Source organism: Callithrix jacchus, chromosome 19 (assembly GCF_049354715.1).
Source record: "Callithrix jacchus isolate 240 chromosome 19, calJac240_pri, whole genome shotgun sequence".
Taxonomy (NCBI): Eukaryota; Metazoa; Chordata; class Mammalia; order Primates; family Cebidae; genus Callithrix; species Callithrix jacchus.
The window spans coordinates 19,850,944-19,866,589 of record NC_133520.1 but is presented as its reverse complement, the minus strand read 5'-3'; the positions used below and the strand labels follow the sequence as shown (position 1 = coordinate 19,866,589).

The window sequence follows — 15,646 nt, the reverse complement described above, 5'->3', positions numbered from 1 at the left end:
ACAAACAAGAGTTCTGAAAGGGCTGTGTCCTGTATGCCCAGGGGATGAGGAGGAAAGGGAGGACATGGAATGAGGACAACTACCCTCATTCGATGTTAATGCTTATTTATTTGTATTCCCTTTGACTTTGTGTCAGTTTTTCTTTGTATTCTTCCAAATGTTTTTAGCATTATCAAAAGCTGAAGCCTGCTCCTCCTCTTAATATTACTATTATCCAAATACTACAAATTTCCCTAAATAGTTGAATAGCAAAATAAACATGATTGCATAATTTTTTCTCTTTTTCCCTAAAATAAGCGCACAGACACCCATCCCTCCCGAGCCCTGCCGGTGGAGTCAGGAATTTACATGTGTGAGGAGAGGAAGGAGTTAGGATGCAGCTTCAAAAGGTGGTCTTTAGGCTGGGCACAGTGGCTCATGCCTGTAATCCCAGCACTTTGGGAAGCCAAGGCAGGAAGATCACCTGAGGTCAGGAGTTAAACACCAGCCTGGCAAACATGGAGAAACCCCATCTCTACTAAAAATACACAGATTATCCAGATGTGGTGGCAGGTGCAGGAGGCTGAGGCAGGAGAGTCACTTGAACCCAGGAGGCAGAGTTGCAGTGAGCCAAGATCTATGCCATTGCATTCAGCCTGGGCCACAGAGTCAGACTCCATCTCAAAAAACATGGTCTTTTTGGTTCTGTAATCTTTTAAAATGCACCCCCCCACTGTTTACCACCCAATAGGCTGAATGGTCTCCTTTGAAGATGCAGAGTTCCTGGAGAGTAACTGTGTAATGAAACTGCTCTGTTTGTGGGAGGTGCTACTATTCTACAAAACACTTTATCAGTTGCCCTTACTAAAGTGCATCAAAGAAGTAGGGAATGGCTGCTGGCTTAACTTCTTTTAGTTCCATAAATCCAGAATGCACAAATTCTTGGTGATGGCTGATACATTGATTATATGTCCCCACCAAATCTGAAGTTGAATAGTAATCCCCAAAGAAGGGCCTGGTGGGAGATGTTTGGGTCATGGGTACCGATCCCTCATGGCTTGGTGCTACCCTTGTGATTGTGAGTGAATTCTTTAGATATTTGCAAATAGTGTGTGGCATGTCCCCCACCCCTGCTCTCCTGCTTTTGCCATGTGATATGACTGTTTTCTCTTCTCCCTTCTGTCATGATTACAAGGCTCCTAGGACCCTCTAGAAGTCAAGGAACCAGGTCAACTTCTAGGGAATAGTACCATGCTTCCTTGTAAATCCTACAGAATTGTGAGCCAACCGAACCTCCTTTCTTTATAAATTACTCAGTCTTAGGTATTTCTTTATAGCAGTACAAGAATAGCCTAATACAGAAAATTGGTACAGAAGAGTGGGGCACTGTTATAAGGTTACCTGAAAATGTGGAACTGACTTTGGAAGTAGATAACAGGCAGAGGTTAGAAGAGTTCAAGGGCCTCAGAAGAAGAGAGGAAGATGAGGAAAAGTTTGGAAGGCTGGTTTTTTAGAGGCTGGTTAAACAGTTATGACCAAAATGTTGACGGTGATATGAACAGCGAAGTTCAGGCTGCTGAGGTCTCAGATGGAAATGAGGAACTTACTGGGAACTGAAGTAAAGGTCATGTGTGTTATGCCTTAGCAAAGAACTTGGCTGAATTGTGTCCATGCCCTAGGGATCTGTGGAAGTTTGAATTTCATAGTGGTTATTTAAAGTATCTGGAAGAAGAAATTTCTAAGCAGCAAAGCATTCAGGATGTGGCCTTGTTGCTTCTAACAACCTAAACTCAGATGTGGGAGCAAAGATATGACTTAAAGTTGGAACATATATATTTAAAAGGGAAGTGGAGCATAAAAGGTTGGAAAATTTGCAGCCTGGCTATATAGCAGAGAAAAAGCTTTTTCGAGAGGAATTCAAGCAGGCAGTGGAGCAACCACTTGCTAGAGGTATTTACATAGTTAAAAAGAAGCCAAGTACTAAGATCCAAGACAATGGGGAAAAGGCCTGAAAGGCATTTCAGAGACCTTCGCAGCAATAGCCCAGCCCAGCCCAGGCCAAGAGGCCTAAGAGGAAAAAATGGTTTCCTGGGCCAGGCCTGGGGCCCCACTGCCCTGCACAGACTCAGGATACTGTTACCTGCATCCCAGCTGCTCCAGCTCCAGTCTCTGCTCAAAGGCACCAGATACAGTTTGGGCTACTGCCTCGGAGGATGCAAGGGTGCAACCCATAAGCCTTGGCAGCTTCCAGATGGTGTTAAGCCTGCAGGCACACTGCGTGCAAGACTGAATGAGGCTTGGCAGCCTCCACCTAGATTTCAGAGAATGTACGGAAAAACCTGGGTGCCTAGGGAAAAGCAGGGACAGGGCCCCTCACAGAGAACTTCTACTAGGGAAATGTGAGGTTTGAAGTCTTGCACAGAGTCCCCACTGGGGAACTGCCTAGCAGAACTGTGGGAAGGGGGCCATCATCCTGTAGACCCAAGAATGGTGGATCCACTGGCAGTTTGCACCTTGAGCCTGGAAAAGCCACAGACGCTCAACAACCCATGACAATAGCCAAAGTCACAGGGACAGAGCTTCCCAAGGCCTTGGGATCCCACCCATTGTACCAGGGTTCCCTGGATGTGGGACATGGCATCAAAGGAGATCATTTTGGAGCTTTAAGATTTAATGACTGTCCTGCTGGGTTTCAAACTTACATGGCACCTGTATCCCCTTTCTTTTGGCCTTTTGCAAGGCAAATGTTTACCCAATGCCTGTATTCCCATTGTATCTTGGAAGTATACAATGGAACTTGTATATCTTGGAACTTGATTTTGATATGACAGGCTCATAGGTGATGGGATGGGACTTACATTGTCTCAGATGAGACTTTGGACTTTGGACTTTTGAGTTAATGCTGGAATAAGTTAAGACTTTGGGGGATTATTGGGAAGGCATGATTATATTTTGCTGTGTGAGAAGGACATAAGATTTGGGGAACCACAGCAGAATAATATGGTTTGAATATGTATCCCACCAAATCTGATGTTGAGTTGTAATCCCCAGTGTTGGAGGTGGGGCTTGATGGGAGGTGTTTGGGTCATGGGGACAGATCTCTCGTGGTTTGGTGCTATCTTCACAATAGTGAGTTTGTATGAGATCTGGTTGTTTAAGGGTGTGTGGCAACTCCCCCCCACCACTGGCTCTGCTCCTGCTTTTTCCATGTGATTTGCCTACTCTCCCTTCACTTCCCACGATGATTGTAAGTTTCCTGAGACCTCCTTAGCAGCAGAGCAGATGGCAGCACTGTACTTCCTGTACAGCTTGCAGAACTGTGAGCCAATTAAATCTCTTTTCTTTATAAATTACCCAGTCTCTGGTATTTGTTCACAGCCATTCAAGAATGGCCTAACATAATGGCTGTCCCTCTTATTTGCATTCTGGGCAAGGTCTGACTAAGCATGGCTAAGGGTAGGGGTGTCAATGTATGGGGTCTGCAAACCCTGTGAATTATAAACATCACTGAACAATAAGGGGTTCAGTGGGACAGAAACTTCCTACAGCTCTGGGCTCCTCAGCTCTGCAGATACAAATGAGAAGGTAATCTATAATTAAGGCAGCGTGTTTTTCTGCCCCCACAGGGATATGGATGGAAATGTAGACATTGACCTTCCTGAGGTGAGTCTTCTGATGTTGCTATGGAGTAGAGGATTCAGGTGATGGTTCTGGAAACCCTCCATCTAATCACAGTATTACATAAAACTCAGAAGTTCAGGGAATGGTTATATATGATCAAGTAAGCCTCTGTGATTCTAACCTCCTGGAGACCAAGCTGTGCGTCTTCTAGTGTGTGCTCTTCCAGTCCTGACGGGACCTGGCGTGGGAGCGAGGTGGGTGCCTGGTATAAAGTTCTGTTCGATGTCATCTTTCTCTGTGCTACTGTCAACTGAAATAACAAACACAGAGACACTCTCTAAAAGAAAAGGTATTTATCCGAGGGAAAAAGCACTGCAATGGAATATGCACGCCATAGTAAACCATGTGCATATTTGGGTGGGTAAAGGGCTGACAAAGGTTTCTAAAGGGAAAAAATGAGAAGGATGACATACTTGTTTGAAATAATTATCCTTGGCTATAAAGATCAATAGCAAAGGTGAGCCCAGTCCGATGTTGGACAGGCAGTTCCTGAGCAGAGGTAGAAGTATTTTCGTGTAAGCTTGCAAGGGCCTCTGTGAAAGGTTGTGGTTTTTGCAGCCTTTTGTGATATTTTTGTTATCAGGCAAATAAGCATGAGAACCTTCTGACCTTCCCAAGCTCTATTTGTCAGGGTTTTCTTTTTCTTTTCTTTTTGAGGGGTGGAGTGCAGTGGTGCCATCTCAGCTCCCTGCAACTTCCACCTTTAGGGTTCAAGTGATTCTCCTGCTTCAGCCTCCTGAGTAGCTGGAACTGCAGGTGCCTGCCATCATGCCCAGCTAATTTTTGTATTTTTAGTAGAGACAGGGTTTCATTATGTTGGCTAGGCTGGTCTCAAACTCCTAACCTCAGGTGGTCCACCCGCCTGGGCCTCCCAATTGTCAGGGTTTTCTTAACATTAGTGACTTCATTTTGATTCAATAACTTCCACACTACCAACTCCACCTGAGAGGAGGAGGAGGCTGCCACTTCTGAAGGGTGTAGACTATCTTTTAATTGTTGTGTTTTTTTTTTTGAGGGGAGACACAGTCTCTCTCTGCCACCAGGCTGGAGTGCAGTGGTGCAATCTTGGCTCACTGAAACCTTCGACTCCTTGGTTCAAGTGAGTCTCCTGCCTCAGCCTCGAGAGTAGCTGGGATTACAGGCGTGCGCCACCACACCCAGCTAATTTTGTATTTTTAGTAGAGACAGGGTTTCACCATGTTAGCCAGGCTGGTCTTGATCTCCTGACCTCATGATCTGCCCACCTCAGTCTCCCAAAGTGCTGGGATTATGGGTGTGAGCCACCGCATCCAGCCTAATTGTATTTCAAGAAAAATAAATAAAAAGAAAACCACAGAGGCAGGGAGATTTTTTTACTGTGGAATCGGGGTAACACATTACATCTCTCTTATGTTGTGTGTATGTGGATGGGGAGACCTGGGGGTGGTTTCACCCTTGTCCAAGGGCTGGAGGACACTCACAAGGCACTGACATACTATAGCTGGAACAGTCTGACGTACCCAGCGTCCGCAGAGATCGGCGTTTAGGAGGAAATTTGCTGCCCCATGCTGGGGCACAGCTTCTTAATAATGCTAAAAACACAAAGAAACAAAAAAAACACCCAAAACATTTGCTGAGCTCTTTCTATGTATCAAGCCCAGAGCTTAGTACTAGAAACAGACTCTAGCCTTCAACGATTTTACCATCTATCAAAACAGATCAATGAAGCAAGTCATTCTAGTGCAAGGTGGTACGAGGTAAGCTAGAAGAAGTGCAGCAAGCATGAAAACCCAGTGGCCAGGAGCTGACTTAGGTCGGGGTCAGGGCCTTTACCCTCCTCATCTGTAAGATATCTAAACCTAGGTGGTGTCTAATGGTAGCATATAAGGCACTGCAATAAACAGATAAGGCAGGGAGATTAGGGGACCACAGGATGGGGTGGAGAAGGGCTCCACAGGTCCAGTCGATAAAGTCCTTCTAATCTCTCCTTCTAAGGAGGCTTTGTGAGGAAACGTTCCTTATGCTAAACGAGACACAGCTTGCACACACTGCATCAGGTGGGGACATGGGGCTGGCACACAGGGTCCTGGCTTCTTTCCTGCTATTTTTGTCATGTTTCTTTTTTGTGGATCATTTGGTGCAAGTTTCTTTGGCTGTTTTTTAGCCTCCAAAGCCAACTCCATCTGACCAGGAGACAGAGGAGGAGCAGCGGTTTCGAGCTCTGTTCAAACAGGTTGCTGGTGAGGTAGGACACGCCCTGCTTCCATCTCCATACTGGGCTGAAGGCCTGGGCCTGGCTTCCCAGCAAAGGGTTGCAGTCATGGGGTTGGTCAGCGACGTCGTCCTGAGGCATGGTGGAGCTTGTTGCAAAGTAAGATCAGCACTGACCACTGAAGGTCGGAAGACGCCTTGTTTACAACATCTCTTACTTACACAGTCTGCCACCGTGGATGGGGCCAGTGAGCCCAAAGGAGCTCGGAATGGGACCAGATGCTTTTTTAATTTTTAGTTCTGTTTTGTTTGAGACAGGGTTCTCACTCTGTTGCTCTAGCTGCAGTACAGTGGTATTAGCCTACCTCACTGCAGCCTCAAACTCATGGGCTCTAGAGATCCTATCGCCTCAGCTTCCTGAGAAGCCAGGACTACAGGCACCTGCCATCATCCTTAGCTAATTTAAAAATTTGAAGACAGAGTCTCACTATGTTGCCCAGGCTGGTCTCAAACTCCTAGGCTTGAGCAATCCTCCAGCCTCGGCCTCCCAAATGCTGGGATTACCGGCATGAGCTATCACGTCTAGCCCCAGGTGCTTTCTTTAGGAGGTTAGATCAAGCCTTGAAGAGGTGGCTCCTTTGAACTCAGCCTGGAAGTAAGTCACTGCCATTAGAACTGTCTCTGCTCTAGTCAAAGGGGTCCCTACTAAATTGCAACTTCCTTTCCTTGGTCCCCCACCCCATCCCAGCCCTTTCCACTGCTCAGCTTCCTTTTTGGGGATCCTGGATGGAGAACCCCACACATATCCAGGCTTCCTTCCACCTGCTGGGGTTGGAGGAGAGAAGTCTTTCTAGAAACTGCCCCACAGGTGCTCGCTGGGAGCCATAAATCAGATGAGCTGATAAACTAATTAACGTCCAGGTGCTAATGACTCCGTTAGCTTCCTATGTTTCCCCAAACTGGGGCTCCTGAATTATGAAAGGGGTCACCTGGAGGGGTGATATGTAAACCTAGGGGGTATCTAATGGTAGTATATTATGCACTGCAATAAACAGGCAAGGCAGGGAGATCAGGCGACCACAGGATGGGATGGAGAAAAGGGGTCTCATGTGACTTTGCTTAAAGTACAGCAGGAAGGTGGCTGAGTGCAGCCCTGGGCAGACAGAGCGCGGTGAGGGAGGAAGGCAGTGGTGACCTCCCTACTCCAGTTGCTCTCTGGAACACACTGGGTCACACCCAGCATGACAGGCTCAGAGGAGTTGAAGAGGTTCATGCAGGAGGGATAGAAGTTGTCAGAGAGAGATCCAGAGTTTGGGAGGGAAGTGGGGAATGTTGCAGGAGTTTCAATGAATCTTTATTAACAACCAAAAGAGCACCTCTAGAGTTTTGACCTCCTCCACTCACATCCTGCCTTTCTTCCAAGCAGTTGGATGACTTGGGCACGTGGCTCCATTTCTCTTTCCTCCTCTTTCAGTGGGGGCCTGGCTGAAGCAGGGCTTTCTTACCAACATCAAACATCCCATATCCCCATTCCCTAGGCACAGAGGCTTCAGGATAACCATTCTTAACATATCTGTGTCTGCATGTATGTACGTATGTGTCATATGCGGAGACGTATGTTAGAACATTCCATCACTTCAACAAGAAACACTTTCCCCATCATCAGTGTTAACACTGTACCCCATTTCCCCCAGTCCCAGGCTACTCATCTACTTTCTTTCTCTATAGATTCGATTTACATATTCTGAATGTTTTATATTCAGAAGCACCCCGCAGTGCACCCCTGCACAGCTAGCACAAAATCCTGACCAAAATGAGCTCTATATCAGTGATACTCAAACACGCATGTGCATACAGTCACCTGGGCATCCTGGGAAAAAACACAGATTCCTCATCAATAGATCAAGAGCAGTCTGGGCAACACAGGGAGAGCCCATCTCTGCAAAAATAATCAGCCTGGCATGGTGGGCATGCCTCACCCTTGGGAGGGTGAGGTTGGAGGATTGCTTGAGCCTGGGTAATAGAGGCTGCAGTGAGGTGTGGTCACACCATTGTACTCCAATCTGGATGACAGATCGAGACCCTGTATAAAAAAAAAATAGGCCTGAGACTCTCCATTTCTAATCAGCTTCTGGGGCGAGACCTGCTGAGATTTCCTGGAATGTCTTAGATCCGTGATTCTGAAATTCACCCTTATTCTTTTTTTTTTTTATTGCATTTTAAGTTTTGGGGTACATGTGAAGAACATGCAAGATAGTTGCATAGGTACACACGTGGCTGTGTGATTTGCTGCCTTCCTCCCCTTCACCCATATCTGGCATTTCTCCCCATGCTATCTCTTTCCAACTCCCCGCCCTGCTGTCCCTCCCCTATTCCCCCAATAGACCCCAGTATGTAGTGCTCCCCTCCCTGTGTCCATGTGTTCCATTATTCATCACCCGCCTATGAGTGAGAACATGCGGTATTTCATTTTCTAAATAAGTCCCTAGCACAGAATTAAAAACAGGAACATATCCCCAGGTCATCTGATTTCAAAGGTCCCTGGGTTTAGCCCCAGATGCTGGACTGTTTTAAAGCTCTCCAGGCAGTTCTACTGTGCAGAGGAAGACTCAGACTGGTCTCCAAACTACCTCCAACATAAGAAGCATCTGAGGAGTTTAGGACAATTCCAGGAGTGGTTCTGATCCTCAGGGAATTTGGGCAACCACTGCCTTGCCCTGCCCGGCTTTCCATGTGCTTTCCTGGATTGGGATGTCTCTCTCCTAGTTGGGCTGGCATGTCCCTGAAGCATGTGACATATGAGACCTGTGGCCGCAGCTTCACAGGAGAGGGGCATCTGTCCACAGCAGGGTCCTGAAGGCTGGTCTGTCACTAGAGCCAAATCAAGCTCAGAACTGATTTAAAAAAAAAAAAAACTAAAAAAGAAGGTGCCAAGGGCTGTAAAAAGCAATCGTCTCCACTTCAACAGGACATGGAGGTGACAGCAGAGGAGCTTGAATATGTTTTAAATGCTGTGCTGCAAAAGAGTAAGTGCTGCCCGCATCGGGGTCCCAGGGCACCTATGGAGGGATGAGCAACCACACTGCCCGGGTCCCCTCCCGCCACCCCCACGCTCCCTGCTCCTCCGAGCTGCAGACCTGCTTCCCAGGGCTGAGTTGTAGGTAGACTTTAAAAATAGCTGTTGTTGTTTGTATCCTGATCCCCAAAATGATTCAGGTTTAAGTAGAAATTTCTTAAAAATGCTGAAAAGCCGGCCGGGCGCGGTGGCTCACGTCTGTAATCCCAGCACTTTGGGAGGCCGAGGTGGGTGGATCACAAGATCAAGAGATGGAGACCATCCTGGTCAACATGGTGAAACCCCGTCTCTACTAAAAATACAAAAAATTAGCTGGGCATGGTGGCGCGTGCCTGTAATCCCAGCTACTCAGGAGGCTGAGGCAGGAGTATTGCCTGAACCCAGGAGGCGGAGGTTGTGGTGAGCCGAGATCGCGCCATTGCACTCCAGCCTGGGTAACGACAGCGAAACTCCGTCTCAAAAAAAAAAAAAAAAAAAAAAGCTGAAAAGCCTAATGACAAAGTTAATCAGAAATGATCTCACCATCATAGATAACCACTCTTAACATATGTGTACCTGCATATATGTACATGTGTGTCATATGCATAGACATATAATGCTAGAACATTTCATCACTCCAATAAGAAACCCTTCACCCACTAACAGTGTTAACCCTGTACCCCATTTTCCCCGGCCCCAGGCAACCACTCATCTACTGTCTTTCTCTATAGATTTGATTTACATAGTCTGAATATTTTATATAAAAGGAATCATAGGCCGGGTGCGGTGGCTCATGCCTGTAATCCCAGCACTTTGGGAGGCCGAGACAGATCCCCCAAGATTAGGAGTTCAAGACCAGCCAGGTTAACATGGTGAAACCCCATCTCTACTAGAAATCCAAAAAAAAAAAAAAAAAATTAGCTGGGCTTGGTGGTGGACACCTGTAGTCCCAGCTACTTGGGAGGCTGTGCAGGAGAATTGCTTAAACCTGGGAGGCAGAGGTTGCAGTGAGCCAAGATTGTGCCACTGCACTCCAGCCTGGGCAACAGAGCAAGACTCCATCTCGGGGGGAAAAAAAAGGAATTATACAATGCATGGTCCTTTCTGACTGCTTCTTTTACACAGCATGGTGTTTTCGAGGTCCATCCATGCTGTAGCATGTATCAGTGCTTCATTCCTCCTTACAGCCAAATAACATTCCATCGTATGGATGGGCCCCATTCTGTTTATTCTTTCATATTGGTGGCTATGAAGGTTGTTGCCAGTTTTTGGTCATTATGAATAATGCAACTGTAAATATTCCTGTGCAAGTGTTTTGGGTGAGCATGTGTTTTCACTACTCTTGAGTATATAGTTATGAGGATGTTCCCATCATCATGCAACAGTCTATGGTTAGTTACATGGTAGCACAGCCATCCTCTTAACTATATGTTTAGTTAAGAGAATTGTTTATTTATTTATTTTTTTGTTTTGAGACGGAGTTTCACTCTTGTTACTGAGGCTGGAGTGCAATGGCGCGATCTCGGCTAACAGCAACCTCTGCCTGCTGGGTTCAGGCAATTCTCCTGCCTCAGCCTCCTGAGTAGCTGGGATTACAGGCACACGCCACCATGCCCAGCTAATTTTTTGTCTTTTTTTAGTAGAGACGGAGTTTCACCATGTTGACCAGGATGGTCTCGATCTCTTGACCTCATGATCCACACGCCTCGGACTCCCAAAGTGCTGGGATTACAGGCTTGAGCCACCGCTCCCAGCCAAGAGGATTGTTTATGTTTAATGTTTTAAAAAACTATCTAACTCTTTTCTAAAGTGACTATTTCACATTTTCACCAGCAGTAATATGGGAATACAAATTTCTCCAACAAATTTAAATCCTGCTATTAAATATGCTTCAAAAATTCGATTCCTAAGGGTTGTATAATACCCCATTAAATAGACATAGCCTAAGATATTGACCATGTCTTTCTGTTGGTCATTATTTCACTTCCAAGTTTTTGCCACTACAAATAATGTGATGACAGAAGTCTTCGTATGTAATTCTTTGCTCTGGATTCTTAAGACCAGAATACATGGATGAAAGCATATTCCCGCTTTTGTTGCTTTGTTCCCATTTCGCCAATTTTCCTTCTGAAAGGCCCTATTAACTTTTAATCCTACATCTTAAGAGAGTTGCAACATCACAGCCCCCAACAGCCCCAGATTTAGCCACATGATTGGGCTTTCAGCAGATGAGGACATAGATTTATGTTATTGGGGTTAATTGAATTCAGCTTTCATGTGCAATTTCAGAAAAGGACATCAAATTCAAGAAGCTAAGCCTGATCTCCTGTAAAAACATTATCTCCCTGATGGACGTATCCTTCCAAATATTTGAGCAGAAGCAGACACTGATGCTGGGCTTTAAGCACAGTAGAGTGATTTTCAATAGTGTGGACGCTCCGAGAACATGACATCCTTAGCCAGCAGAATGTTCTTCTTCACAGAAAATAACCCAAACTGGAGGACCCCATGCTGAAACTGGATCAGAATCAAGATGCAGAAGACTGCCCCGCAGCAGGGGTGGGGACCTTTTGAAGGGACTTGGGAGTCTTTTGGCCACTTTGGGATCCCGTCCAAGGGAACAGAGTCCTGTTTTTGTGAACTTTCTGGGGCCACCCCCATCCTACCTCTGCCGTTTCCCCTCTTCAGAGATTTGTGTTTTAATCATTAAAACCACTTCCCCAGGGTCCAAAACCTGTGTCACCTAGGCCAGCCCTCAGCCCTCTCCCTCTGCAGTCCCCGAGCTGAGGCCCCACCAGGAGCCTCAGGTTGAAACGCTGCTCACGTTGTCTCCCTTAACCCACATGGCACAGACCAGCGGCAATGGGAAGCTGGAGTTTGATGAATTCAAAGTGTTCTGGGACAAGCTGAAGCAGTGGATTGTATGTAACCTGGAGCAGGGCGGGGCCTCTGGGGGACCCCGCGAGCATAGAGCAGAGGGGATTTTAAAAGGTGCAGCAGGCTTGCCGGCTAGAGGAGTTGTATTTGGACAGGGGAGAAGCCATGCTATTACAATGCTTATGGGAGTACCACTGTGCTTCCACCCAAAACGAAAAGAAAGATGAAAGGGAAACTGACTTATTTAGGAAGGCCCAGCCCACCTGTAGCCTCTGCGGCCCCTGGAGGGTATCTCCCCTGGGCTCTGGGCTGGATGTTACCCGCTTACTGCCATCGGTGATGCCTTTCAGGCACGCTCCTTCTCAATGCCTCTGCTCTCTGCCCTTTAGAACCTTTTCCTTCGGTTTGATGCTGACAAGTCCGGCACCATGTCTACCTATGAGCTGCGGACAGCCCTGAAAGCTGCAGGTAAAGACTGGAATGCAGGTGGCTGACTGCCCATGGAGACCTGAACAGATGGCAGGTCTTCTCTCTCTGCTGCTCAGGGGGTGGGCCTCGGAGCCCAGTTGGTGCTTCTTAAGGTCACAACCCTTGGAGTGGCAGCACCAGGGTTCAGACCCAGGACTCACTTGCTGACACCAGGGCCCTCATTTTAAACCACTGTGAACATAGGTAGAAGCTTTGTAAATGCATCTGCTAAAAATGAACTTGGCTTGCCCTCTGGAGTCCTCATAGCCTCTGATCATGTTTTCTGGCCCAGCACCTACACATGGCTCATTGGTGGCAAGCTGCCGTGATTCCAGACTTCTAATTTCTGCTCTTAAATAGATGGTTGTTATCATGGATGAGACCAAGCATGCAGTGCCCATGGTTTGGGGACCACACGTCCCTCTGCCACCTGTGGCCCTTGGAATCCAAACTGGATGACTGAGTTTATACCCTGCTCCCTTTCATGAAGGCTGGGCTCCAGCTGGCATTTTCCACCCTCGGTCCGCCGCTGGATGGCTGTTGGCCTCTCTGTGGTCCCGTGTACTGCGCACACAGCCACAGTTTCCGTGGGCGCTCAGCAGCCCTTCCACGCCGGGCCACCTGTGCTTCTTACCAAGCACACCTCGCAGACGGAGGCCTCTTGAACCTTATAAAGTGGTTCCCTCCCAAGGAAAGCAAAAATTTGGAAACATACAGGCTCAGGCCTGATAAAAGGATGATGTATACATAGCCAGGACCATCTCGGGTCCTATGCGAGGGAGAAGAAAATCAGATGACTTACAAATGAGCAAAGTGCCAGGCTGAGCAGGACACTGGACTTTCTTAGAGGATGGTGACAGTGTTTCCAGGGTAGGAGTAGGAACTGAGCAGGGAAGAAAGAGAGCACTCAGCAAGGAGGGGCATGGCCGGGTCTTTCCTACCTTGATGTGGCGTGGGGGGATCGCACCACATCCTCCTCCTCTAGCCCCAAACACCCCGACTGCCATGCAGGCTCGAGACTCTGTGCTCTGTCTCTGACCCGCCTGCTCCTCCGCTGTAATTAGGAAGAAGCAGAAAGACCCTGGGTGGATTTCTGAACATTCCTGCGAATGTTTCCTCAAAAGTGAACATGTAGACCAAAATGAAAGGGGGAAAGAAATCACTTCTAAGGGCACTGATTAGAAATCAAAGCACTAAATATCGGATCTTGAAGGAACTTCACTTTGTTTAGACCCCTCCCTTGACAATGAGGAAACCAAAGCCCAAAGAACTGAACCCATATGCCATGGCTAGAGCAGTGCCAGGCCTCAGATCCAGGCCTCCTGGTCGCAGCCTGGTGTTCCCCTCCCATCGTGGATGTGTGGGAATGGGCCCCTGGCGCAGTGTCATTCACCGGGGGCAGCAGCATCCCCTCTGAGAAACATTCTAGGGCCACAGCTGGAAGTGACGTGAGACACAGAACTCGAGGGAAGACGGGTGGAGGAATGAGTGTGGGGCTCAGACACCAGCCAGTGCAAAGTTCTCCCAAACAAAGCTTCCTGTAAAGTCAGCGAGACCCTATGGGTGATGTTGGCATCAAAACTAAGATCACAAACTCACTAAACTCAGAAGGCATTAAACACAGAAAGCACACCTGAGAGTCCCCAGCATGACAGATTCACACTCTCATGCTGCATTCACACCAAGGGCAGCAGTCCCACTGGGTCTGGCGACCCCAGCTTTGAGAAGTGGAACAGTGGCTCCCTCTTGTTAGCCGTCTCCTCGGCTGCCTGTGAGCTCCCTCGAAGGTGCAGACACCTCGGGGCTCAGATACGGTGGGTTCTGAGTCTCCTCCTTCCTCCCCACAGGCTTTCAGCTGAGCAGCCACCTCCTGCAGCTGATCGTGCTCAGGTATGCGGATGAGGAGCTCCAGCTGGACTTCGATGACTTCCTCAACTGCCTGGTCCGGCTGGAGAACGCGAGCCGTAAGTGTCCAGCGAGGCTGAGGGTGCACCTCAGGTGGCATCTTCAGTCACCCTCTGTGAGTGCATGAGAAACAGCCTGGTGAATGCAATGGCAGAGACGGACCACAGAGAGCCATGGCCTGATGCGTGGGGACAGGTGGGACTGTGCGGTTGGCTATGGGGCAGAATGTGCTAGCCTCCCTTGCAGTGCATTTCTCAGCATCGCCTGTCTTCATACATTTGCAGTGCCTCTGCGGGAGGATGATGGGGCAGGAGCAGGTTTGTGCCTTGTGTCTGAGGAAAGGTTCAATTTCAGGTTAAATCCCATCACAGCATGTAGAAACAGGAGAGTCTCAGTCCCTCCTCCTCCCCCTTCCCTGTAAGGCCTAGACGTTGACCCCGTTATCTCAGACAAGATTTGTTCCACTGAAAGGAGACCGAGATCATGTGCCGGTTTTCCTCGGTGTTGCAGTTTATCGTCATAGCCATCCCGCCCCTTACCTGTGGTTTTGAAGGTGAGAACGAATGAAGCATGTCCAGGGCCTGTAACTCAGCACCAGGGAGGCTGTGAGGACATTCCCTCTGTGCAGCTGCTAAGAGACCGTGCCTTCCTCGTGCTTGGTTTAATGCTCTGGCATTTCCATCTTGAAAGCCTAATAACTTTGAAGCAGGGGGCCCTGCATTTCCATTTTGCCCTGGGCCTTACAAATTATGCATCTGGTCCTGCTTGGTATTTTCTAATCTATGTTCCATAGGCCACTTCAGGGTATGAATATTTGATTTTTTTTTTTTTAACGGCAAGGGGCTGGGCACGGTGGCTTAGGCCTGTAATCCCAGCACTTTGGGAGACCAAGGCAGGTGGATCATAAGGTCAGGAGTTCGAGACCAGCCTAACCAACATAATGAAACCCCATCTCTACCAAAAATACAAAAATTAGCCAAGCATGGTGGTATGCACCTGCTTGTAATCTGGGTTACTCGAGAGGCTGAGGCAGGAAAACCACTTGAACCTGGGAGGTGGAGGTTGCAGTGAGCCGAACTGCACTCCAGCCTGGTGACAGTGCAAGACTTCATCTCAAAAAAAAAAAAAAAAAAAAAGGCCGGGGCTGTGACCCTCGGTTACCAGCATGACAGCTCCCTCTGCTTCTTTGGTGATAGAACACTAATTGCTTGCTTGAAGCACGGCCCCTCTAGACTCTAAACTCCAGGAGAGCCGTAATTTGCAGGCAATCAATGAATATGTGTTGATTAAGAAATTATGAAAGAAAACCAGAGAGAGGCGAGCAGGCCCCAAAGCCCCTAGTATGTCAAGCCAGGCAGCTGGGCTTTCCGTTAGGGGAAAATGGCTGGTGAGAGGGACATGTTAGAAAGACCCCTCCTGAAAGAGAATCACTTATTAGACTTACAGGGCGGTCAGAGCTGACCCTAGAAACAATGAGGTTTGCTAGTTTCT

General features: G+C 47.8%; 1 protein-coding gene across 1 annotated transcript in view; it reads left to right on the top strand.

Moving 5' to 3' along the window:
- CAPN9 (calpain 9) overlaps positions 1-15,646 on the top strand; it is a 56,155-nt gene that overhangs the window by 36,092 nt on the left and 4,417 nt on the right. The window contains exons 12-18 of the mRNA XM_002760907.6: positions 3,606-3,642; positions 5,804-5,884; positions 8,819-8,876; positions 11,195-11,259; positions 11,758-11,826; positions 12,172-12,250; positions 14,098-14,214. Of these exons, the coding sequence (XP_002760953.5) occupies positions 3,606-3,642; positions 5,804-5,884; positions 8,819-8,876; positions 11,195-11,259; positions 11,758-11,826; positions 12,172-12,250; positions 14,098-14,214 (506 nt within the window). The remainder of the gene's footprint in view (positions 1-3,605; positions 3,643-5,803; positions 5,885-8,818; positions 8,877-11,194; positions 11,260-11,757; positions 11,827-12,171; positions 12,251-14,097; positions 14,215-15,646) is intronic.